This window comes from Bos indicus, chromosome 22 (genome assembly GCF_029378745.1).
Source record: "Bos indicus isolate NIAB-ARS_2022 breed Sahiwal x Tharparkar chromosome 22, NIAB-ARS_B.indTharparkar_mat_pri_1.0, whole genome shotgun sequence".
In the NCBI taxonomy this organism is placed as follows: domain Eukaryota; kingdom Metazoa; phylum Chordata; class Mammalia; order Artiodactyla; family Bovidae; genus Bos; species Bos indicus.
In genome coordinates this window covers 51939914-51965811 of record NC_091781.1, presented here as the reverse complement: position 1 = coordinate 51965811, position 25898 = coordinate 51939914, and the positions used below count along the sequence as shown (strand labels likewise).

General features: G+C 37.7%; 1 protein-coding gene across 1 annotated transcript in view; it reads right to left on the bottom strand.

Annotated features, from left to right (window-relative positions):
* SMARCC1 (SWI/SNF related BAF chromatin remodeling complex subunit C1) overlaps positions 1 to 25898 on the bottom strand; it is a 125561-nt gene that overhangs the window by 55088 nt on the left and 44575 nt on the right. The window contains exons 11-21 of the mRNA XM_070776781.1: positions 23789 to 23913; positions 22597 to 22656; positions 18189 to 18226; positions 15566 to 15687; positions 12402 to 12473; positions 11592 to 11705; positions 10881 to 11034; positions 9881 to 9994; positions 8022 to 8081; positions 1020 to 1278; positions 166 to 327 (exon numbers count right to left, since the gene is read on the bottom strand). Of these exons, the coding sequence (XP_070632882.1) occupies positions 166 to 327; positions 1020 to 1278; positions 8022 to 8081; positions 9881 to 9994; positions 10881 to 11034; positions 11592 to 11705; positions 12402 to 12473; positions 15566 to 15687; positions 18189 to 18226; positions 22597 to 22656; positions 23789 to 23913 (1280 nt within the window). The remainder of the gene's footprint in view (positions 1 to 165; positions 328 to 1019; positions 1279 to 8021; positions 8082 to 9880; positions 9995 to 10880; positions 11035 to 11591; positions 11706 to 12401; positions 12474 to 15565; positions 15688 to 18188; positions 18227 to 22596; positions 22657 to 23788; positions 23914 to 25898) is intronic.

Below are 25898 nucleotides of genomic sequence, written 5' to 3'. Positions count from 1 at the left end.
ACAAAAGGAAGAGATTAACAAAGTCACACATAAATTTTTTTAAGGCCTAAGTTTGTACTGATCATTGGAGCCAATTTTAAGTGCAAGCGAACCCAAGTATTGTAGCAAGCTGACAGAAAAACACAACCACTATTAACCGTGTCCTTGGGGGCAGCAGGGACTCACCCAGCTTCTCTGGCTCATCTGGCCCCGTGCCTGCAATGCAGCTGCTCTCCAGGCCGTAGGTGGGATCCACCTTTCCGGAGGCTCGGGCTGCTTCTTGAACTTTCTTGACATGAGCCTCCACCAATTCCAGGGGCACCTCCTCCCGGACCCGAGAAAACTCCTCTGTGTAAGAATAAAAATGGAACAGTGATCTGGTGTCCCGTGAATATTTGCTTCAGTGTAAACTAGGAAATCTGACACAACACTAGTGTGTCGTGTGTAACCTAGTGACCTTTCTTGAGACTCAATCTGATCTATCCCAGGAAGTCAAGAAGGCCAAAGTTGATAAACGTGTACAGTGAAGCAATTCCATGACTCTTATGTCTTACCTTACACGACAGTCTTACTATATAACAAGAGATTATGATCTTTAAATATCTATCAGTAACAATCAAAACTGCTGTCCAAAATTCATCTAACTCTGCTGTTTGGATTTTAATCAAGAAAACAGTAAGGATGAAACAACCAGAATGTCAAGAAAGAATTCTATAGTGTGAGAAAATTCTAGTTAGAATTCATGCAACCCAAGAGTGTTAAATAACTTTTTGCCAATTACATAAAAATCCATATGAATCACAAAATACCATTAAAACCCACTGTTTTGTCCCTCTAAATTCTTAAAAAATGCTCATAGTTTGAAAAATGTTGTATGTTAACTGCTTTATTTAAAAAACATAATCTACTATCCTTAAGGGGTAATACATAAAACTGCAAGCTGATAACACCTAAATCTGAGATAAAACTATCATGAAAGAAAGCATGAAACCATGATCTGAAACGGTTACGCTCACAAGACAGCGTAAGAAAGTCCATACCCAAAGCTGCTTTGGCTGCAGCAGACGCCACACGAGGATCCACCACAGACGCCAAAAAAGCAACAGTGCTCATGACTGGGTTTCCTGACTGACTGAAAGGGACAGGCTGGTAGGCCAGGGGCCCCAGGGAAGCATCAGAATTCTCAAGGTATGGGTCCTCAATGGGAAGCCTCAAGAAGTGAAGGATGCATTCATCCTGAGTGCGACTTCCAACGTGCTCTGACACTTTGTTCCAATCATCCTTATACATCTCCAGAGCCTGTGATGGAAAAAAACAGGAGCTTTAATAACAAATAACAAGGAAGTAATACTTAATGACATCAGCAACCTGTGACTATTCTTTAGATGGGCTTTAAATTAAAAAAAGTAATGAAAATAGTTATACTGTTCATAGCAGGTAGATCTGATTGCTTTCCTTATTATGTTAAATTCTCAGTCAAGAAAAAAACAAAAAAAAAAGGCATGTATATTACAAAGAATTATGGTGCTGGAGAAGACTCCTGAGAGTCCCTTGGACTGCACAGAGATCAAAACAGTCAATCCTAAAGAAAATGAACCCTGAAAATCCACTGGACAGACAGAAGCTGAAGCTGAAGCTCCAATACTCTGGTCACCTGATATGACAGCCGACTCATTGGAAAAGATCCTGATGCTAGGAAAGACTGAGAGCAGGAGGAGAAGGGGACGACAAAGGATGAGATGGTTAGGTGGCATTACCAATTCAAAGGTCATGTTTGAGCAAAATCCAGGAGAGACTGTCTTAATACTTTCCAGCATAACCTTTTCAGATGAGCTTACTTTTAAGCTTTTTTCTTTGTTCATTTTCCTTTAGCCAGAGAAAAGTTCAGGAAGTTTTTTTCCCAGAATAAAGCTAAGGAATAGATATGCAGAATTCAAGCCACCATCAGCATCCAGAAAAGCACAAGGCGAGCAGCAGTGAAGTTCTGTGCCTGAGCACCGACAGAAGCATTACATGAGAGAGGCAGAATGAAGAGAGGTTTTCAAAACAAAATGGCGACAGGCGTCCAGGAAGGAAAAGGGTGACAAGCAGAAAAAAGGCATCAGCAGACATTTACACTATACACCACCACCTCCGGCCATCACTGGGGCCTTCACCACCGCTTACCTGGATTCTTAGACTCGCCTGTCTCTACCCTTCAATCCAGCCTTCTTCTTGTTGCTGGATGTATGACACAGGAGACTGTCTCTTGCCTGCCTAAAACTATTTCAGTTCTCATCATTATGTTAAGGAATTAAATCATACTCTTTAATGTTCCGGGAATACCCAGATCCCACATCCTAAGTATTGTGTGTATGTCCAGTTTGTTCTGTACTAGAAATATCATGAACCAGAACCAATACTAGCACCCTACTCCAGGAAGCTGTCCATTACATCTTATCTACCCAGGCCAGCTACACAGCCACTCCTCTGTATGTCTTATGCTCGTCATACCTCTAATCACGTTTCAATCAGTTTCTATCACACACTAGACTATTACTGAACTGAATTACTGAACTGTAGACACTACGGGCTAGTCATCTCAATCTGTCTGCCACAGCGCCTGAAACACAGTACCAAATAAAATGTGCTGAACTTAATCACAGGTAGCCAAACTAAATTAGAAAAGGAATCTTACTTTTCCATGACTCCAAGCATTAAAACAAAAAAGAAAAAATCTGGGGAATTCCCTGGCAGTACAGTGGTTAGGACTCTACTGAGAGGGGCAAAGGTGCAATCCCTGGTCGGTAAGATCCTGAAAGCCAAGGAGTGTAGATGAAAACACCCCATAATTTTAAAAAAGGCCTTTCTTCAAGACAACTGGAAGCTGAAGTGTAATATAAAATTACACAGGAAGATACCTAGTAAGTAGCCTGCCTATGTGATATGCTTGTCTGATAAAATGGTATGATTTGGGGGAGGGAGAATGGACAACAATAAACTCTAACGAGTCTTCCAGATGTATTTGTCAGGGTGAAATTGACGAAGTTTTTGGTTATAAATTGATTAACAAATTTTCCTCTGACTTCATGTTCTTAAGCTATTAATTATCGATAAATAAATGATAAAAACAGAAGGTGTGAATAGTCAACAATGCTGTTGGGAAGACTTTTATATTCCTCTGTGTAAGTGCAGACATCTGTTGGTTCAACAGCATGTTTTAAATGGAAAATCTACTGGTTGCAAAGCCTCCAGCTGCAGGAGAGAAAACACACTATTGTGTGGAGATCTGTGGCTTTCTTGGCTATGTTCAGGGTAAACAGGAGCTCGGCCATTCTGACCTCATTCTTTATTTACTATCCACTAATCTTAACCAGTCAATCTTAGAAATCAACCCTGAATACTCGTTGGAAGGACTGATGCTGAAGTTGAAGCTCCAGTATTTTGGTCATCTGATGCGAACAGCCGACTCAATGGAAAAGTCCCCGATACTGGGAATGATTGAGGGCAGAAGGAGAAGAGGGCACCAGAGGACCAGATGGCTGGATGGCATTACCGATGCGATGGACATGAACTTGGGCAAACTCCAGGAGATAGTGAGGGACAGGGAGGTCTGGTGTGCTGCAGCCCATGGGGGTGCAAAGAACTGGACACAAAGAAGAAAACTCCTGAGTATAAATGTGCAGCAAGGAAAAGAACTGACAGGAGAATGCTGTTTCAGGCAGTACTGCACAACTGCATCTCTCCCCAGAGCCCACAGATTCTATATGAGCAATACAAAAGCATTTCCCATACATTTCCCCACAAGGGCTGAGAACGGTAAAATCAATACCCACAAGCAGATATGACTAGACAAGACAGACCTGAATTAAAGAAAAAGGAGTTCAGGAAAGAAGCTCTCTGCATACCAATGACACTTAAAGGACAGACAAGAACAAATGAAAATAGTGGTAAAAATGCAAAAGGAACCAATCTTTTTGAATACAGACAGACACGAAGAGAGAATAAGCAAAGTAGAAGAGGGTGGTAAAAATGAAAACAGAAGAGTTAATACACCATTAAAAGTTTTCACGAACCATGACTGTTGGAACAATTCATAAAGTCAAATTAGAGCAAAACAGATACATGAGACACCACAAGGCCCAAAGGATCCCTAAGTGTGGTCTGGAAACTCACAGAGCACCAGACCCCTTCACAGAAACCAAGAGATCAAAATAACAACACTAGGACATTACTGTCCTACTTGTTATGTCGACATGTGCACAACGGTACAAAAGCAACGGGGGAAACCCCTGGCCCCTTAGTATGAAGCAAGGAGGTGGCACCAGATGTCTTAAGGGCCATTTAATTCCTCATCACCACGTACTTGGAGAAACCACATAAACCAACTTAAACGTTTCCTGGATGAAATAGAAAAAATGATTTTTATTGAATCTAATTATCTTAGCCCATGTGTTTTCAATATTTGATGTTATGAAATGCCAGGCAAACAGGAAGACTACCAACTCTCGAAGCATCATAACTACCTAAAGGAAAAGCACTCATGTGATTGAGTTTCAAGTAGCCACTCTCTTCTCCAAGTATCACTGTCACTAGAACGAATTGCTAACACACCACAGTTTTACAGACACAGATGTTTTGGCAGACACTTTCTCGAAAATAAACAATGATTCTCAAAATTATCACTCCAAGGAAAACAACTGATACTGTCTGTTGCCAACAATTAAGTGAAAAATTACAATTCTGAAAATCATGCATCTGCCATGAAAGCTGGTTCTACTCTCTAAAAGACTTCCTAACGAGATTGGTACCAAATATTATCAATTTGCATTTTTTGATATTGTATAATGAACTGCATCAACATTTGGAAGATCTGCATAAATCAGAAAACCAGTATTTTCCAACTTATCAACGAAAGACACTATGTAATCATACATGGGTATAAGATCCATTACTAGTTCAACAGGAGAGACCAACTGATTTCACACCAACTAACCTTTAAGAAACTACCAGTGGTCAAGGTTTAATGTGATACTGTACAAGCATACCTTGGAGATGCTGCAGTTTCAATTCTGGACCACTGTGATAAAGTGAGGACTGCAATAAATCGAGTCACACAGATATGTTGGCTTTTACAGTGCATATAAAAGTTATATTCATACTGTGCTATAGTCTACTAAGTATGCAATAGCTTTATGTCTTAAAAAAAAATGCACTTACTTTCATTTTAAAATAATTTGTTGCTAGTGCTTCCTTGGTAGCTCAGTGGTAAAGAACCCGCCTGCCAATGCAGGAGACATGGACTCGACCCCTTGTCTGGGAAGGTCCCACATGCCAAGGAGCAACTGAGCGTATGCACCGCAACTATTAAGCCTGTGCTCTAGAGCCTGGGAGCTGCAACTACGGAAGCCCTGGCAACACAGAGACCATACTCCACAACAAGAGAAGCCACTGGAATGAGAAGCTCAAACAGCGCGATGAAGAGTAGCCCCCACTTGCCACAACTAGAGAAAAGCCCCCACAGCAATAATGACCTAGAACAGACAAAAATAAATTAATTAAAAAAAATACAATTTCATGTTACAATTATTAACTTTATCCACAACAACCAACATCTGTTATATTCTTATGCGACATTATCAAGGCTTGTCACTACAAATATAAAGATAGATAAGAGTTTGTCTTTTCAACTTGAGAAAATTAAACACTAAAAGTTGTGTTGTGTAATACACAAGGCACCAAAAAAGAGAGCAGTCTCACTGATGGATTCTGGGCAAAGATAACTTCTGAATTAAGTATATCCCCAGGTATGAGTTCTTAAGGAGACAGCCAGAGATCAGGTGATTTCTACTAAGGGGATCATATCAGGAAAGATCTAGTTGTGGGAAATCACAAGCAGTTTGGGAGAGTCATAGAAGATGGAAGTACAAGCTGGAAATCAGTGAGAAAACAGGCTGAGGAAGGAGGCAGAGAATAGATCTTTAAATCCTAAGGATATTGACAAACAGAGCTAGTTCATGTATAATAGGCAAGGCACTTGGCAGTGATATGGAATTATCAGATCTAAATTTGGAAGAATCATTTGAGTGCAAGATCCAGTTAAAAAAAAAAAAAAAAAAAAATACTTTGCTACTAAAAAGTGCTAGCTATCACCTGAAAGTAAAAGTCGCTCAGTCATGTCCAATTCTTTGCAACCCCATGAACTATATACAGTCCATGGAATTCTCCAGGCCAGAATACTGGCGTGGGTAGCTTTCCTCTTCTCCAGGGGATCTTTCCAACCCAGGAATCGAACCCAGCAGGTGGATTCTTTACCAGCTGAGTTACGAGGGAAGCCCAAGAATACTGAAGTGGGTAGCCTTATCCCTTCTCCAGCGCACCTTCCCAACCCAGGAATCAAACCTGGGTCTCTTGCATTGGAGGAGGATTCTTCACCAGCTGAGCTATCAGGGAAGCCCATAACCATCATCTGAGCCTTCAGTGAATGATCTTTTTGAAATAGTAACATCTAAGACCACAGATCACTGTAAGAAATATATAATTAACAATAAAAAGTTTAAAACATTCTGAGAATTACCAAAATGCGACACAGACACAAGGTGAACAAATACTGTTGGAAAAATGGCACCAACAGACCTGCTTAATGCAAGATTTCCACAAACCTTCAGTATGTTTTTAAAAAAAGGGGGGGTGGCAGGGCAGATGCCTTTATCAAAGAATACTAATTATCTGAAAAAGCCATTAAAATATTTCTCCTGCTTCTAACTACATATCCAGGTAGTAACAGACTTGCCTAATAAACTAAAACAATATACCTAATGGACAAGCAAATTATGAAAATCCAGGTCCATCTAGTCAAAGCTATGGTTTTTCCAGTAGTCATGTATGGATGTGAGAGCTGGACCATAAAGAAAGCTGAGCACCGAAGAATTGATGCTTTTGAACTGTGGTGTTGGAGAAGACTCTTCAGAGTCCTGTGGACTGCAAGGAGATCTAACCAGTCCATCCTAAAGGAGATCAGTCCTGGGGGTTCATTGGTAGGACTGATGTTGAAGCTGAAACTCCAATACTTTGGCCAGCTGATGCGAAGAGCTGACTCATTGGAAAAGACCCTGATGCTGGGAAAGATTGAGGGCAGGAGGAGATGGGGACGACAGAGAATGAGATGGTTGGATGGCATCACCGACTCAATGGACACGAGTTTGGGTAAACTCCGGGAGTTGGTGACGGACAGGGAGGCCTAGCATGCTGCGGTTCATGGGATAGCAAAAAGTCGGACATGACTGAGCAACTGAACTGAACTGAAGACAAACAGTTCTCCTCTGAAAATGGTTAATATGAAACCAAAGATTCTCTTTTTCCCACCCTTCAGAGTACAATTAAGAGATCTGCAAGAATCTCCAAAGACATAAGCAAACTGAAAAAAGCAGCATGCTGATGGACAGAGATATTGTGTATAATCACAGATTCATCACAGTCTTCACCTTTCATTCACAAGGTAATGTTTTCAATGGCAGATATTTTCAGTCCCTTTTCTGAAATCCTTTTGGGAGATACGGAAGTTGTATGCTCAAATGCATAGAAACTCTAGGGAATTAATCTACAATGACTGACATGGTCTAAGTTAAGAAAAACTGGATATGAAGAAATGCTCCAATTCAAAGGAACATCTGCTACCCAAGGCCAAGGAGATAATTATTGCTGTGTGAAAACGAGGGTCCAGAGTTGCTAAATCTTCTAATTATGGAGGAAGAGTTAGAAATCTAGACTACCTTGGCAAAGTTCCAATATTTGTTAGTAACAGATTTAAAATAAAAAAACTCAACCCGTGCCAAAATAACACATATCCAAGCTTGATCTCCCCTACTGACAGCCAGCACGTTATCTCTATGTATATCACAGCCAGTGTGATATACAAACTGTAACAGCCCAAGAATATTCCATTAAAACTCACCGCATGGATTTACTATTTTTAGGATAAATTTCAAAGGTGTATTTAAAATGCCAGGCACAGAAACTTGGCACCCGTAAGACTAAAGGGACCCCAGCATTACTGTGCTTACCTCCAAGAGCAGCAGAGTCTCCTGTTCGGTCCATTCTCTTCCAGCACTAGCACCTTTACTCTAAAGGAGAAAGTTCAGAAACGATTTAACTCATTCCTAAAAGCTGAGTATGGAGCTCAGCAGAGCTCCTTTCTAAGTTCCAGGGACTGTTTTCTGCAAACCACCAAAATAAGTCCCTGAATTACAGGAATAAAACATGCAAGGAACTTAAACCCCCAAGAAAAAGGCTGTTTTTTTTCAAAGATTTCTTGCTGTCTACCAAGAATTCATGGACTACTTAGACATGGATCACTTACACTACTTATTTCTACTACTTTGATATTTAAAAACACCTTTTGAATCTACAACAGCATAGCATTTTAACACATACTATGGATGCACTATAATATTAAAACATAAAACAAATGTTTGGTATACCTTAAAGCCTGTACTTTATCCAAGATTTAAGGACAAACTGTACCACACATAAGGCACTCTGGCAGATAGTTTACTCCAATTGCAACAGGTTCATATATCTCATATTTAACATCTCTTGATTAATAAAATCTCCAAGTGACTCCCTAAGCTCCAAATCACTTTTTTCATTAGAATCTTTGATAACTTACAAGTGAGCTTGTGTCCTCTTGATTAATACCTTTATCATTATGAGATGCCTCTATTTAATTCTGGTAAAACAACTTGTTTTGATGTCTATGTTTATAAATATTAATATAGTGATTTTGGCTTTGTTTAGAAGGTATGTCTTTCCCATTCATTTTCATTCAGTATGTGTCTTTGAGTGTCTCAGACAATATATGTTCTCGATTTTTCATCTAATTTGACAATCGCTGCTGCTCAATTAAAACATTAAAACCATTAACATGCAATTCAATATAACTGTTCTTATGGTCTTTATTCCTTCCTAACCATCATGTGCTTCCACTTGGAATCACTACCCTTCAACTTAAAGAATTTCCTTCAGCTTTCCTACACCTTGAGCTAGTTCCACCTTTCGAATGTCTGTGAAAGTCTTTACTGTACTTTCAATTTTGAAAGGTATTTCTATTGAATACAGAATTTCAGAGTGACAGTTTCCCTTTCAGCATTTAAAAATATTTTTACGTTGTCCTCTGGCTCCTATCATTCCTGCTGAAAAGGCAGACATCAGTTTTATCATTGTGCCATTGACTTTAATGTGCCCACTTCCACTCCCACTCTCCTTGGTTGCTTTATAACACATCAACTTTTAGAGTTTAAACATCAAATGTCCAAGTATGCTTTTCTCTGTATTCAATCTCTCTTATTCTGGGCATTGTTATTTTTTCATTAGTTATGGAAAATTTTTAACCCTTACACTTTCAAATATCAGTTCTGTGCCACTATCTCTCCCCTTATGGGTCTCTATTAATGATAAATGAATCATTCTTCTGACCGTATCTCATGTGTCTCTTGCATTCTTTTTTCTTTGTCCTGTTCCCTCAACTTCAACCATTTTTTCTCTTGGTGTTTCAATACATCTATCCTGTCTTCGGCTGTGTCCAGTCCTCTGTTAAACCCATCCAATGGGTTAATTTCAGGTATGGTTTTAACTGTTCAATAGCTATTTCATTCTTTTTATATATTCACATTCTCTGTTGAAATTCTCCATTTTCCCCTCATTTTCTTTAACATATTAATCAAAGTTACTTTTATATATCTATCTTCTAACCATACCATACAGTGACTTCTATAAAATGCCATCAGATTTATGAAGAAAGCTCACCTTTACCCTACAGAAAGTAAAGCAAGTTTCTTACAGAAAATGCTGCTTCTTAGAAGTAAAAAGGAAAATTAGGATATGCTAGATTGTAGTCCATATGTCCCTATCAAAAAATCCTTACCTTTGCTAAGGTTTTCTTGGAGTAGATGTCAGTACGAAGACCAAAGTTCTGCAAATCAATTGGTTTTTCCTTGTTCTTCTCAGGAAAATTTAACATCTGCTGAGCAGCAGGAATCTATGAGTCAAATAAACAATAAATGGCTGTACTAACCTCTACAAAGTCAAGGGGACAAAAGTTTTTAAGGCTGTTTAATACTGGCACTTAAATGACTCCTGGTGGAGATTCTACAAAAAAAAAAAAACCTTATGCTAAACTAATAAAATCTCAACATATAAGAAACTTTTTTTTGCCTCTCAAGTCACAGAGACAACAAACAAATTTTATTTAATGTTGCACAGTGGGGGCAATTTATAGATTTCCTTTGTGTTATTACAATAGAAATGATACACATAATCTGATTGACATAATTATCTTTTCAAGAACGTGTGCACAGATGTCCACTTTCCAAATGTTAAGGAAAGGGAAGAAGTTCTAAACAATTTAAACAGTCTGCTTCTTGATTACTGTCTTTGATGGCAGAGGTGATAAAGGAGTCATGAGTTATGAAAATAAATCTGTAACATGGTAAGATAAAGCACAGACTCTTGGGATTAAGGAGAGAGCATTATCTTAAAACATAAAACATTCTTATGGACTCAAACTTTTACAACAGATAAAAACAAACACAACCTACCGGCTAAGAGACAGCACAATTATATGACTGTAACAGTAATTCCTGAATACAAATACTAGAAATGGTTGTCTGTTACTACTCAGACCTGAAGAATGAAAACTGAAACTGTTAGTCACTCAGTCGTGTCCAACTCCTTGCGACCCCATGGATTTTGGCCCACTAGGCTTCTCTGTCCATGAGATTTTTCAGGCAAGAATACTAGAGTGGGTTGCCATTTCCTTCTCGGGATCTTCTGGACCCAGGGATCAAACCCTGGTCTCCTGAAATGCAGGCAGATTCTTCACCATCTGAACCACCAGACCTGAAGAATGGGTGGTATTAATTTACCTGAGGTGATCGAAGATGTAGAGGAACAAGCCCCGAGGGGGTATCAGCTAACACATTGAAATGAGGAGTTGGAGGAGGCCCCATTGCCATGGGTCGACTTTCTGGATCCACTTGGTAATTAACAAGCCCCCACTGTTCTAAAAAGGCATGAACCCTGAAGGATAAACATCTGAAAGTTAAAAATCTAGAGAATGTACCTCATCATCTTCATAACCATCATCACATTTCATTAAAAAAACAAACCAAGAAAACAAGTAAACACATTCTTTTGCAGGTTATGAACCTTTACAAAGTAACCGACAGTTTTGGTTTGAGAGACAGTTCTCTACAAACTCAAAATAATGTTAATAATATAGCACCCCCAAACCAAGTAGAAAGCCTAATCTTTTCAACCACAGAAATGAGAACAAATACATGCCTGTGTAGGTCCACGGTGAAAGAACTCACACATAAACCAAACACAAATGGAAATCTACTTTTCTTTTCTTTTCTTTAGACAGATTTAGGGCACAGAGCTTATTCACTCCCCACCCTAACCCACTCTCTGTGGTCAGTTTATGATTAAAAGATGTAAAATGTGAATTTAAAAAAAGATGCTACTTTAGGTATTTTATTAACCAAGAAAACATCCAGTTTAATCAGCCTAACATTAGCGAAGTACCACTAACCATCTGCAGTGAAATATCTGAGAAAAAGTCCAGACATTTTTACCTCATCACAGCACACACATCTCCAGTTAAGTTCCTCCGACAAGCAGTGCTGGTTAAATATTCTTGGGGATTTAGGCGGTATGTGTCAATCATGAAATTTCGATATGCCAAGTATCTAAAAAGTAATGGCCAAATTCGTAAGGTGAACACACATCCTTTCAAAAACAGTAACTCATAGAGCAAAGTAGTTTCACATTCTTCTGGCAAATACACCAAAAAGTTAAGACAATAGGCCAATAAATCAGAGTGATATTGTACTGACTATTAACAGTCATGCATGCAACTCAGGGTAAGAATCCCTAAAACACAAAACAACTGTCTGCTAACATGTAACAATAATAAGTACAATAGAGTAATGTGATGAAGTTAATGTGAAGTAAAAGAAGCACAGCCTTGGTCACAGAGGTGAATCGATAAATCCTTAGCTGCCTGCAAAATTTGCAAGTAACACTTCGTTACTCAGGCTGTCTCCCTAACTACACTACACTATACCTAGAATTTATTGTGTGCCAGCCTTAGGTCTAAGCACTTTTTGTGTGGTAACACATATAATCCTCACAATCTCTCTATAATGTAGGATCTATTATTATTCCAATTATAGATGAGGATTAAAGAATTTGTCCCCAGACCACAAGGCTAGTCAGTGGAGCTAGAATTCAGCAGTGTGGTGACTCTGACATTAGCAAAGATTAACTAAGAAGAGTGCTTTAAGAAGCCCCTGCCAAACACATCCAAATAGTCAGGTTTTCTAAATACTGATCCCATTAAAATAACTATCAGTATCCGGATCACATCTTAACATTTCACTCACATCTCTGGGGTCTTGGATTTGTTTTTTCCATTGAAAAACTCAGGAAGAGCACGCCGTTCAATCACATGAATACTGAAGAGAAAAGAGAGAGAAACAATTAAGAGTCCTCTTAGAAAAGCAAAATCCTGAAATCTGAGTTAAGCTTGTTTAATTTTCAAAGTAAAAATGGATAAAACCAAAAACTGAGCACTACTTGCAAAATTTAATTGGCCTGCACAAGTTCCTATGTATTAACAGTATGTAATAATAAAACTAAAGAAAATATAATGTATACTAAAAAGTTAAATAAACTATAAAGTTAAAAAAAGATTTCCCTTTCTCACCTCTAATACTTTAACTACAGTCTTTCTATTCACATAACCAAACTCAAAAAGTTCTACCAACACACTGAAGGCTTTAGATTTTATGGAATTGTCCTAACATACCATAACTAGATGAAGAGCCAGAAGATACAAGAAGTTCTTTGGAAATCGTAGGACAAAAATCACAGTAACTGGTATGGCAACAAATTGGTGAAATGAATAACCAAAAGACAGTGGAATTGACAATGATCAGTTTCTCAGATTCAACATTAGTGCACATTTCTGACCAGTCCTCAGAAACTCTGAAGTGAACTTAATTTTTTAACAGAGTTTAGTGACTTACTACTTTTAAAAAGACCACAGCACTAATTTTTAACATTTAAATAAAAGCATTGATAATTTTATAAAATGTTACAGGTGATAAGCACTGTAGAAACCATCAGGCCCAAAACATTCTACAAATGAACCAACTGTACATCTAGCACAGAAGTTTAGACATTAATGGTGGCTCAATGGTAAACAACCCGCCTGCCAATGCAGAAAACAGATTCAATCCCTGGGTTAGGAAGAGCCTCTGGAGGAGGAAATGGCAACCCACTCCATTATTCTTGCCTAGAGAAATTCCATGGACTGAGTAGTCTGGCAGGTTACAGTTCACAGGACTGCAAAGAGCCAGACAAGACTACGCATGCACCAGCGTTTTTCCAGATGATACATTTTAGTTTCTCAGTGGCTTTCCATGTACAGAGATTGCATGGGAAAAAGCAAATCAACAGTCTGTGAATACAAATAAAAGCATTCACTCTTTATTTGCTAACATTTAAATTATTTGAAATGAATATTACCAAATACTATAAACAAAATGAATCACCTGGAAACATCTAGGAAGATAATGTCTAAGATCAAATATGTTCCATAGATCTAATGAAATTCCAGGTTTTACTATAAAAAGAGTAACTGTAAGTAATTACAAACTGGTTCTAATATACTCTTATGTTACAGGTTAGGAAGAAGCCAAAAAAACAATTTCACCAAGAACAAAACACATAAGGGTATGTAATCACAAGCACTTTCTTTTTCAAAATCTATGTCTGAAGTACTGGCAGTCAATTCCTTAGGTTCTGTGAATGAGTCAAGTAGTGGAAGGAGTGGTATCCAGAATTAGAAAGCCTGAGTTCTTCCAATGATCAACCCTGCAACTGAAACACTTCAACTGAGACAGCAGTTAGCTCATCTATAAACAGGGATATAACTAATACCTCTACTATCCTTCTAATAGCACACTTTGTGACATGCAAATGAAGTGTTTCTGGAACCTATAAAAACATACAAAGTTATTTACTGTTATGACTTTCTCCTTTTTTGAGAGGCAAATGCTAGTTTCTCAAACCATTCTGAATCTTCCAAATTTAAAACTCATTTAACATCATAATGAATGAAGACTGACCTTCAAAGTAGAGCTATTTACTTATTCTGTTTCAGCTTCCACTTATTCATAACATTGAGAAACGGCATGAAGAGTTAAGTTTTAAAAAGTATGCTGAAAAGTCTCACCAGTAGAGACCATACCTTCTGGTTTGCGGAAAAAAAGAAGGTATGACTCAAGTGGACCATCCACCCTATTCTTTTAAGGTGGTTTTATAGATATGTATTTAGGTGTATGTGTGTATAAATATATGTATACACATACACACACATATATATGTATATAAAGATATACAGGCACATATATCCTTAAAAATAACACAAAAACCATTGAAAGCAGGCAAAATATCCAAACAGGACCAAGAGATTCAGAGTGAAGGTGGCATCACTAGACTAAGTATACAGTCTTCCAATGAAAGGACCTTAAAGAAACTAATCTATTTAGAGTTCTGGTACATTTATTTTAAAATAAAAACCTGTCAAACAAAAATCAGCCTGATATGAAACAGTTACACTTCAAAAGTAATCAAGAAGTAGGATATCTAGGTCTGCATTTACTTCCATCCATGTTCCAAGGATGCCACAGTGGTTGTGGTAAATGACAAGGAGGATGCTGAGATGGGTGTTTTCTTGAACTCTTTTATATGCCAGGGTTTATATGTGAAAGAGCTCCTGTTTCCCGTTAACATAAAGCCATGACTGGGTAATCAGAGGAGTTTTTCTTTATGTATTTCCGTAACATTTAAAAATCACAGGGCTTCCCTGGTGGCTCAGTGGTAAAGAATCCACCTGCCAATGCAGAAGATGGGGTCTGGATCCCTGGTCCAGGAAGATCTCACAAGACCAATTAAGCCCATGAGCCACAACTACTGAGCCTCCACTCTATTATCCAGAGTCCAGGAAGTACAACTACTGATCCTGTGTGCCACAAGTACTGAAGCCCGTGCACCCTAGAGCCCATGCTCCACCACAAGAGAAGCCACTGCAAATAAGAAGCCTGCATCCCACAACCGGATAGCGGCCCCTGCTCATTTCAACTAGAGAAGAGACTGCATGGCAATGAAGAAGCAGCACAGCCAAAATTACATACACAAAATTATTTTTTTAAATCTGTTAAAAAATCATATAATAAACATCAGTATTTTATAATAATTAAATACTCAAGCCTTTGCCTGTCTGAACTAAAACTGACACCAAATGAGTTAGGCTTAAGTTTATAAAATTTGATAACCCTAGGTTACAACATAATCTAGTTTCTATCCCTAAGTAAAACAACTAAAAGAACACATTCCAGAGTTAAAATAACTTTCCATCCCCCATCATCTAGCGTGACAGGGATTACCGATGAGAGGACTTGGGCAGAAGAGCACAGTACTGTTTCAAGGCAAGTGTCCCCACTCCTCAGTGCCAAGTTCACAGATATAAGCACACACTCACCAGTTATAATCAAACCACGATGCATAGCTAGGAATAATAATGTGATTGGTCTGCTCAGTCACATTATCTTCACCAGGGTCAACGGATCTACTCTGATCACCTTTGCCAGGATCTTCATCTTCCTACAGAAAATAAGCCAAAGTTGAGAGACATAAGGAATAGCTTTCAAACTTCTGACAGCAGTTTACAGAAAATGCAGCTAGCTGATCCAATTTCAAGGACTAGGAAAACAAATGTCAAGGAAAAATAGCTTTTCACAGTTTTTAAAGGTACCTTCAAAAGATGTCCGGATGAGAGAGCAGATTTTATTCCTCCTTTTTAACAGATCAGGGAATCAACTCAAAGGCGGCCTGAAACTTTTTCCACAGTAGCCTGCATCGTATTTGTCTAGTTTTCCCTAATCCTAGGATCAGAAATCTAAATGACTAGTTCTCAATTTATAAGGAGGTTAGCTCAATGACACTAGTAAAACCTAATGATAAAGTTTCTCCAGTTTCAAAGACTGAGTATTAAGCATCCACCAACAGCTATATGTGCATTACCTCACTTACTCCTCACAGTAACAGCAGGTACTATTTATCATCTCTTCTGTGGATGAGAAAATGATGTACAGAGCTAATAACATCAACAGGACAAAATTTCAGAAAATCCAGCTAGAGGGCCTACACTGTTAACCATTCTCACTGCCGGAAACTAGCTGAATTTTATCATATTTATGAAGGTTTTACAACTGAATTCACCTAAAAACCTGGCTTTGCGAATAGTAATTGCAAATACCACTGCACTAGGTCAAAACAAAAGAAGACTTTTATACTACAATAATCACTTTTAAATAATATCATTTAACATACAGTTTATATTCAAATGGATCCAAGTGTCCCAGAAATGTCTATTACAGATTTTCCTCCCCAAACCAGAACCTGATCATGGAGTCCAGATACATCTCTTTGGTCTCCTTTAACCTCCTCCTCCTTTTGCAAGGAGGAGGAGTTTTACGATGGCTTGTAGAGTATGTTCCAATCTCTATTTAACTCAATGATTCCTTATAATTAACTTCACATTAAATGGTTTTATCAAGATACTATAGGAAATAAATTTTTTGACACTGAGGTGTTTTCAAACTGTATAGGGTTATTTCTATTAACCTTTTATCTGTGGTGCTTTTACTGTTTTAACCTTATGAAACTCTTTTAAGAAAGCAGTCAAGTTTTGAATCATATTCTTTTATAATGATTCCAGAGTTTAATTTCTACATTTAAGGTAATTCAACCTATATTTCCTAGTAAGGATCTAGTTAGTGCTAGAAACTTAAGACAATAGTTTCCTTAAGATCAATGAATATCAAAAAAAAAATTTAAAGTATGAAAGCACTAAGGAAACTGGTTGTTACTTAAATAATGTTAAAGCAAAAGTGTTAATACTGATTACAAAGGTAAGAAATTTTATTTCCCAAACCAGGGAAGCTAGTGAAAACCATGCTTATGATTAAGTTGCTTTTGTGCCACAGGTTTTACGAATTAAATGTGATTCAATTCAGAAAATTTTCTTGAGGAAAAGCAGAGAAAGGCTGGCACTGAAATGAATAAAAGCTGACAGGAGAATGACACTGTGGGACCAGTTACTGGAGTAACCACCTCTAACTGTCTTAGCTTTAAGTTATACAAAAAACTTGTCCACAGTTTCAAAATTACTCTCATTCTTGATGTTAAAAATTTGGGAAATTCTCTGGCTTGTATTTTGCTCTCTTTTACTACCACACAATACTATATACTCTAAATGATGACATCTCCTCACAAGCGTAATATTCATCAATGTTAATAAGTTGATTAATACAGAATACTTCTCTGAATACAAAAGTTTGATTTCAAAGAGAAAATTGTAAGAACGATTCAGTTAAAAAGCCATCTACACAAGAGTTTCTTGAAATACTTTTCCTTGAAATCCTGTCATGAATATTTTCATTTCATGAATGTATAAAAAACAGTAAATGTCACTATGGGGAAGTTCTCTGACTCACTGAAAAAGAAAAAAAAAGAACTATTCATTTTCAGCATTAAGGAAGTTATTTCAAGGAGATTAAACATTAGTTACACATCTTAACACAGAGATTACAGCCTGAATAAATAGTGGGGCCATTTATTTAAAGAGAAGCAAACCCTGCCTGAAATCCAACATCATCCAAGAGCTTAATTATTCTTATGTCTCCAGAGCAGAACCGATGAAACATGAAGTAACTGTAAAACTCAAAAGAGGTAAAGAGTGGACTGGGGCTGCACTAACAGAAATGGGAGTGAGAAAATCAAAGCAAGGCACTGTCCCTGCTCACCTGGAACACTGTGCAGCTGATTACTCACATGAAACCAGGAGAGAAATGGAACCAGAAACCACAGTATATGAGAAATGCTTACCTGGGAGAATGGCAATTCCTCCTGATAACATTGTAGAGGGTCAAGAAAGACAAACTATTTGGGGGGGCGGGGTAGGGGTTTTAAACAAAAATTTTAAAAATCAGAAGAATCTCAGAATATTTCTAAGGACACTTGCAGTTCAGTATGTCTATTGCTGAACACACAGGACCCTTAAGAGTTACTACTGCACCAGGCCTAACTAAATAAATCATTACCTTTCCGCCTGTCGTGACTGTTTCTTCATCCTGCTCATCTGCAAAATCAAACATGGAATTGATTTAACAGGTAAATGCTCTTTGGATTACTTGGAAACTTTAAGGTTTAAGGAAATGATACTGGACAGAGACAAGGCAAAAAGGAGAGCATTATTAAAGCAAATTCACTGTGAATAATTCAGTAAATGAGATCCGTACACAGGAGCATAGAGGTGACTAAAAATTCAAAGCACAAATCATTAGATTTCCAACAATAGGGAATTTATAATTAATTACTGCTTGGCCTACAATCTTAGTCACAATCTTACTTAATAACAGGTAAGGGACTTGATTAGGGCTCCAGCCTCCTGAAGTTTAGTGAAATGAAGTAATAACATTTCAGATCCCAGAGGAAATGAATAAAGAATGCGGAGTAAAGAAGGAGGTGATAATCAATCCCTAAGGACAAAGTTCTGGTAAGAGTATTTATATATACCTTCTGAGGATAGGGACTCCAGGACCTAAATGCTAGCCTTGCAAAAGAACAGAGGCAAATCCATGTATAATTTAAATAGCTGACTTCCATAGCAGAAAGGCAGATAACTTTCCACAGTGCAAAGGGTAAGAGGTTACAGCACAAATAATTACATTATTAACTTCCTGTAATATTTTTATTTTTAATATAATTATTTTGAGTCTTGGCAGTGATGAAGCACTGTAAAGCTGAAAGAGAATATAAGGAAGCCATCTTTTCAGTATTTTGCCATTATTCATTCAGCAAATATTTCTAAGAATCTGCTACTTGAAAAGCACTAAATAAATTGCTCAGACTAGGGGTCAGGATCTCTAGCCCACAGGCTAAATCTGGCCCACTGCTTGTTTCTGTAGGGAATCTGGGGAAGTGACTTGGTGTGTTCCTAACCGATAGTTAACTGATAGGAAGGGTGGTGTACTGCGCCTAGACTGTGGCACAACACAGCTTGTGATGAATTTCTGCAGCGTGAAATTTTGGTGTGTGTTAGGCAGAGGGTACCCTACATGACCAATAAGAACAATGATCTTGGACTCTCAAAGGGGCTTCTGTGGCTGGAAACACTGCACGCGTGCTGCCACAGGAAGAGTGTACTCCGTGCGACCTCTCAGGTGAGCGAGCACACGGGAGGAAGCCTGCATGCAGACTCTGCCTGTATCATCTTCCCTTATGATCTGTTCATGCTGCCTATGTCGCTCTGATATATGTCAGCGGAGGGTACAACTAAATGCTGAGTTCTACCAGTCCTTCCAGAGAATCTCCAAACCTGGGCATGATCTTGGGGATTCCTATCTCACCTGCAAGTCAATGTGATTTTTGCATTTTTGAATGATGAAATTTAAAAAATTAACTGAAATTCAAATTTCAGTGTCCTTAAATAAAAGTTTTATTGGAATAAGCCATGATTATTTGTTTATATATTATGGATGGCTGCACCTGCATTATAATGGCAAACTTGACTAGTTGTACCAGAATGCCTAAAATATTTATTATCTGGCCCTTTTTAGAAAAAAAGTTTGCCAACCCCTACTTTAGAGATGTTTAAATACATCCTTTAAATGATATAAATATAGTATTTTAACAGGTAATAAGGAACTAGCATTCCAACATTTAACTTAATTTTATTTATTATCTATTATGCACCAGCCACTGTCCAAATGCTAAAGACACAATGATGAAAAAAAAAATCCCCTGTATTTATGGAGCTTACATTCCAGTTATGAGTGGTAGGAGACTGAAGAGAAAATAAAAGATACCAAATGCTGACAACTGCTATACAGAAAATAAAAACAACGTATTTCAGAGAGGAATTGAGTGGGTAGATCTTTCAGAGTCCATATACCGGGAAGCCTCTCTGAAAAGGTGACATTTAAGCTAAAACTTGAGAGAAGGACAAAGCAAGCATTTCACAGAGGGAAAGAAGCCAAATCAAAGGGCCTCAGGTGGGGATGTACCTGATGACTTCACAAAACTGAAAGACAAGTGAGCATGAGAGAGAGGCTGTAAGAAATGAGCAGAGTGCAGTGAGACAAAGCGCTGCACTACCGAAAGACCTGGATCTGGATCTGTGCTCTCTCAGTAGCTGTGCGCTTAGGAATGTTCCTGAACCTCAGAAGTCTTCATTTCCTAATCAATAAATTGGGGCTAACATGGTTTTATGCAAAAATGCAGACATTTATAGAATGACACCTGACATGTCTCATGTAACATAAAGATGGACACTGTTCCTTGATTTTTAAGTTAGAAACAAATAGCCACAAAGAAGCAGTGTGGTAAGTTACAGTATTACCGACATTAGTCCTCCTACTCTGCACAGGGACTATTTTTTCAGAGGAAGTGACTAACAGAAAGAAATCTGGGTAAAGCTGTCAAAAATGAGCTTTTGTCCTTTGGGTCATAGTAAACCAAAGGATAATCAACTTCTCACTAGATGCTGGTAGTACAATAATCGCTCTCTGGTCAAATTATACTATTTCATTTCAGTTTAACAGATTTTTGTCCTTGAGGGACTCTTGGTACCCAATGGAAATACACTTCTGATAATACAATATACTGATTCCTAGATGGTGGTACAGAGTCAATGTTGTCCTCCTGCGAGGTATGGACACATGCACTCTCACCTCAGCCCCTGGATACTGACCTTTTAGAGATTTCAACAAAGAAATGACTGGGTATACTTAGCTTGGTGGCATATAAGGCAAAATATGGATCAGTTAAAACAATGAACAACTCTGAACAATTCCCAGTTGATGGATCAGTCAGGTTATAGCCAATGCAGAAAGTCAAATGCTTAAATGATCCTTGGGAAGCCTGTTGGTCTGTGGATGTAAAGTCAGGACAAAAACTTCAGATTCCAAAGAGTCAAACCCTTCAGTTACGGTCAGCAGCATCCGCAAGCACAGCCCTCCTGAGTGAGACCTCTACCTGCTCACTAACACAAAGGGAAGATCTCCTATACCTAGCACTAAAACTCTTTATCCAGTCAGGACCTCATTCCTTCCCTAATCATGGCTTCAATCTGACTCCTCTGATAAAGTCTACTACAAAAATACTACAACTGACACCTCACTTTTAAAAGAACAATTGTCCACTCCCTTAAAACTATGGAATAATTCTTTTTTGGGATTTAACTTTTAAAATATAAACTAGCATTCTGTTTAACAAACTGTCTCAGTGAAGATTATTCAAGTCTTAAGAATATTTTACACTGCCAGAGCACTGAGAATATAGAACATAATACTGTATATCATTAGCTTTTGTGTTTTTGGCCTTTCGGTCAGTAGATAAATGATGGTTATAAAACAGACAATATAAACTTATGGACAATGAAAATTATTACTAGCTATTTAAAATCTATATTCTGTTACTAATGTTAAAAACAGCTATGAAAGAAGCATTTTGATAGTAACTTTATTTTGTTGACCTAATAGTACCTCTCTATAAACTGTCATCAAGACACTTTTCTGCTTTACTTTCAACATAATCAAAAACAGAATCATCCACTGATGTCCGATGACAGGCTTGAAGCCAGAAAAAGCAGGATGTATTTAGTGAAATGAAGTAGAAAAACGCTCCCAAACACCCACACGTCTGCCATCAAGAATCACAGCAATTAATTTGAAATACAGAATTCACCTGACTAGGAGACAGTAAAGCCAAGACTCTTTTTCCACATAAGGAGATCTTGAATATCCCCATTAGGTCTAAAATCCCATCAATTCATAAATTTAATATATACTGAAAATACTAGGATTCCCTTTGACTTTCACAAATGAACAAAGTAATTGAGATCATTACTTCATATATAACTTTCATGAAAAAAGACGTTTCAAACTATTTTTAAAAATTGGAACAAATGACTACACTCTTTTCTACCCTCACAACACATCCGAGAGTTAGACCTTACTTGTGAAAATGTACTCGATACCCTGAAAATACAGTAGAAGGATGATGTGACTCTCATTTTATCCTGTTAAGGAAACTTTCTGTTGGCTTACAAAGTATTAACAGTTACCAGATTTTTGTTCTGAAGACATAATCAATTTGCACATATCATGAAACAAGTATTCCAGCAGATTATAAAAAGTGCATTAACTACAACTGTTTCCTTAAAACTCAGATATTCTGATTTAGGTATCATACTACCACATTTGCTGGTTTGCAAGAAAACATTATGCAGAGAGAAGGAAATTCATAAGAATGCAAAGAATGGACCATAAGAAATTAAATTTCCTAATAGGTAACTAAGCAACAATGGTACTAACCTAGCCATAGTAAGTATCTGTGCTGGAAAGCACAGCAACTGAAAATGACACCTCTCAGTAAAGAAAGGATTCTCAAAGGACCTGACATATCTCTGAGACAAAACAACACGAAACTATAGATTTTGATTTTTACCTAGATCTGCCACAGTTCCTCCTTTAACAGGTGTATTTTCACTATCTTTCTTTGGGTTTACTAGAAAGAAAGAAAAAAAAATCATGCTTTAAGGGGAAAGTTCTACTTGTTTTTAAGAAAACAGAACAGAAGATTAAAAAATACATGAATCTCAGGGCAACTCTACTGTCATTCAATACTCACCTCCAAGTAAGTATCTTAAGCTCAGCTAAGAAATATCAACAAAGTAACAGACTATATTTTGTATTAATTAAATAAGCAGAACTCTTCTGTCATCATAGAAGTAAACAATACAGAAATACAGATAAAACCCTGAAAAGAACCTTTTAACCCCTTTACCAAAATTATGTTTTATTATTCTTTTGTACGCTTGTGCATCCCCACTTGTGTGCCATTCATTAAGCCAGACAAATTGAGGGAGCACTGATACCTTTCACATCAGTGGAGACTTGAAAACATCCCAAGGGTTTTAAATCTTACGGGTGTAAAGTTATCATTCTGTGCTTAATCCTTAGTATTCTCTTTATCTCATGTTATAATGCACCTATGTATCTTTCCATGCATTTTTAGTTACATCTTCTTTTTTTGTTCTTTTGGCTGCACCACAAGGCATGCAGGATCTTAGTTCCTCAACCAGGGATCAAACCTGCACCCCTGCAATGGAAGCACAGAGTCTTAACCACTGGACCGCCAGGGAAGTCCTCTTTCATTTTTAAGAGCCTCTGTGTCCATGAGTGGATCAGAAGGTAACTAGCCCTATGTCAGCGGAAACTTAATTTATCTTCAATTTTTCATTACTCTCTAATCAACATTCTTTTATACTTATCTTTACAGAGACATGCAATTATTTAATAGGGATTCTGAAATTAAGACTGCTACTGGATGTGTACTTTTTTATTTTGGCCACACCACGCATAAAGCATAGGAATCTCAGTTCCCTGACTAGGGATTGAACCTGTCCGTGCCCCCTGCGTTAGAAGCACAAAGTCTTAATCAGTGGACTGCCAGGAAAGTCCCTGGATGTACCCATTTTCAAATTTAGGAGACAGCCAAATCACGTTAAGTGGCTTCATCAATTTATACTTCCACTGAGAACTAGGGACATACAGCACGGAGAGACTCACCCCATGGCACTGCTGAGAGGGAGTAAATCACAGCTAACGTTCCCATGTCTATGCAAAAGGATACAAACCATTTTTTGGAAGAACCACTTCCTCTATGTTGGGTACAGGTGTTGGGTCTTCCATGTCCTTGGTAAGATCTTCCTGCTCATCTTCCTCTTTCTGACTTCTCCGCTTCCCATAAAGACTAGCTTGGCTAAGACACAGAAGATATGTGAGCACAAGACTGACTACAGCTACTTATAGCAAACAATTTCAGAGATTTTAACTGTATTGTTGGGAATCTATGCTCAGAATCACTTTAAGAAACAAACATAAATCCAAACAAATTAGATACATTCCCCAAATTACATCTAACCTGTCAAGAGGAAAATAAAAATTACAGGGCATAAGAAATGGCCACAGAAATCCTACAATTCAAACTGGAGACAGTATCCTAAAAGGCAATTATATCAGTATAGCAAAAAAAAACTTTGCCTTGGAAATACAGCAAGTATTTTAAAGATCATAAAGAATCACACAAGAAATTTTCTCGAAGATATATACAACTAAGTGGGTGGTTTGGGCTTTTTTTCTTTTGGTTTGTTTGTTTTTTGTATTCTTCCTGGCTCTCTGTATCATCCAAACACCAGGAACTGCAAAGTAAAATCACTAAAGGCAGTACTAACATTTAAATTTGTAAAAATTGCCATTGCTCTTTCATCAATTCAAGCAAATCAACATCTATTTTTAAAACTAACACACACAAGAAAGCCTATTTAAAGTTCACACAAGAATGGACTGATTCCTTATCTTGAAGAATTACAGGAACTACCTCATTTAATGTGATGTGTATTGACACAAAAAAAGGAATAAAAGGACCAAAAAAAAAAAACCACCCTCAGAGAGTTAGTCAAATGACAGTTAAGCTAAACCTTGGGAACTAAAACAATTCACTAAAAAGTTGGCTATGTTTCAGGATGAGTAAAAGCATAAGAAAAAAAAACTTCTGTTTTGGGATAATACTTTAGAATATACTGACAAGGAAATGAGAATGGAGAAATAGAGTGAAGATTCCTCACACTGCTGAGAGAATGCACACAGCTCTCTTTCTACAGCGACAACGTGTGGGCACATGTGAGACTAAGGTATAGAGTGTAAAATAATTTTTAAAATAAAAATTATAGGACAAATTTTTAAGCCTATGAAATTAAAGGGGACAGACAGATCAAATACTTTAAAAGCAAGAAAAGATGCAAGGAAGATGAATATAACAAATGTTAGGAAAACAGGTTTCAAGATGTTTTCGTTAGATAGAGTATTCTAAGGGGGAATTTAAACCAGCAAAGTCCTGCTCATTAGAAGGCAGATGCATACATTTATTTGGGGAACGTCAATGTGGTGAGTTTTATACTCAAAAGAATGACGCTTCCCTGGTGGCTCAATGGTAAAAAACCCACCTGCCAAAGCATGAGATGCGGGTTCAATCCCTGGGTTGGCAAGATTCCTGGAGAAGGAAATGGCAACCTAATCCAATAGTCTTGCTGGGAAATCCCATGAAAAGAGGAGGTAGGCAGGCTACAGTCCATGAGATCACAAAAGAGCTGGACATGACTAGGTGACTGTAAACAACAATACTTACAGTAGAGGCTAAATGCCACCACTGTGAGCTTCCTGGACATAACGTTTTGGTTCTGTGGCCACTCCTATCCTAGCAGCCCATCTTAGGCCATAAAGGGAAAAGTAACATAGCAATTTCAGGCCCCAAAACACTTGGAAAAGTTGTTATATTACAGGTAGCTCTGAAATCTCTGAACATCAACAGTACATTTCAGAATTTATGAAATTTATTTCCTAAATTTGTAAGTTTAGGAAATAAGGTTACCCTCAACGCCCAAAGAACAATCTATTTTAACAACAAATATATGTGACTTGACAAAGATAACAAAAATCTTTTCTGTATCTGTGACTAACTCATTATTATTATTTATGAGACTAAGAGTTTCTTAAATTCTCTAAAAGCTTCTACACATGTTTAAGAATGCTTCAAGTAACCTTTCAAGAAATAGTGTGACTCAAGGCATGCTCTGGGCAGCAAAAGGCAAATGTGGCTAAAGAAAGTCACAAAAGGAAACCAATGGAAAAAGATGTCTGCACTGTGACATCTTGACAAGGTCAAGGTCTACTTGACAACAGCCAGAA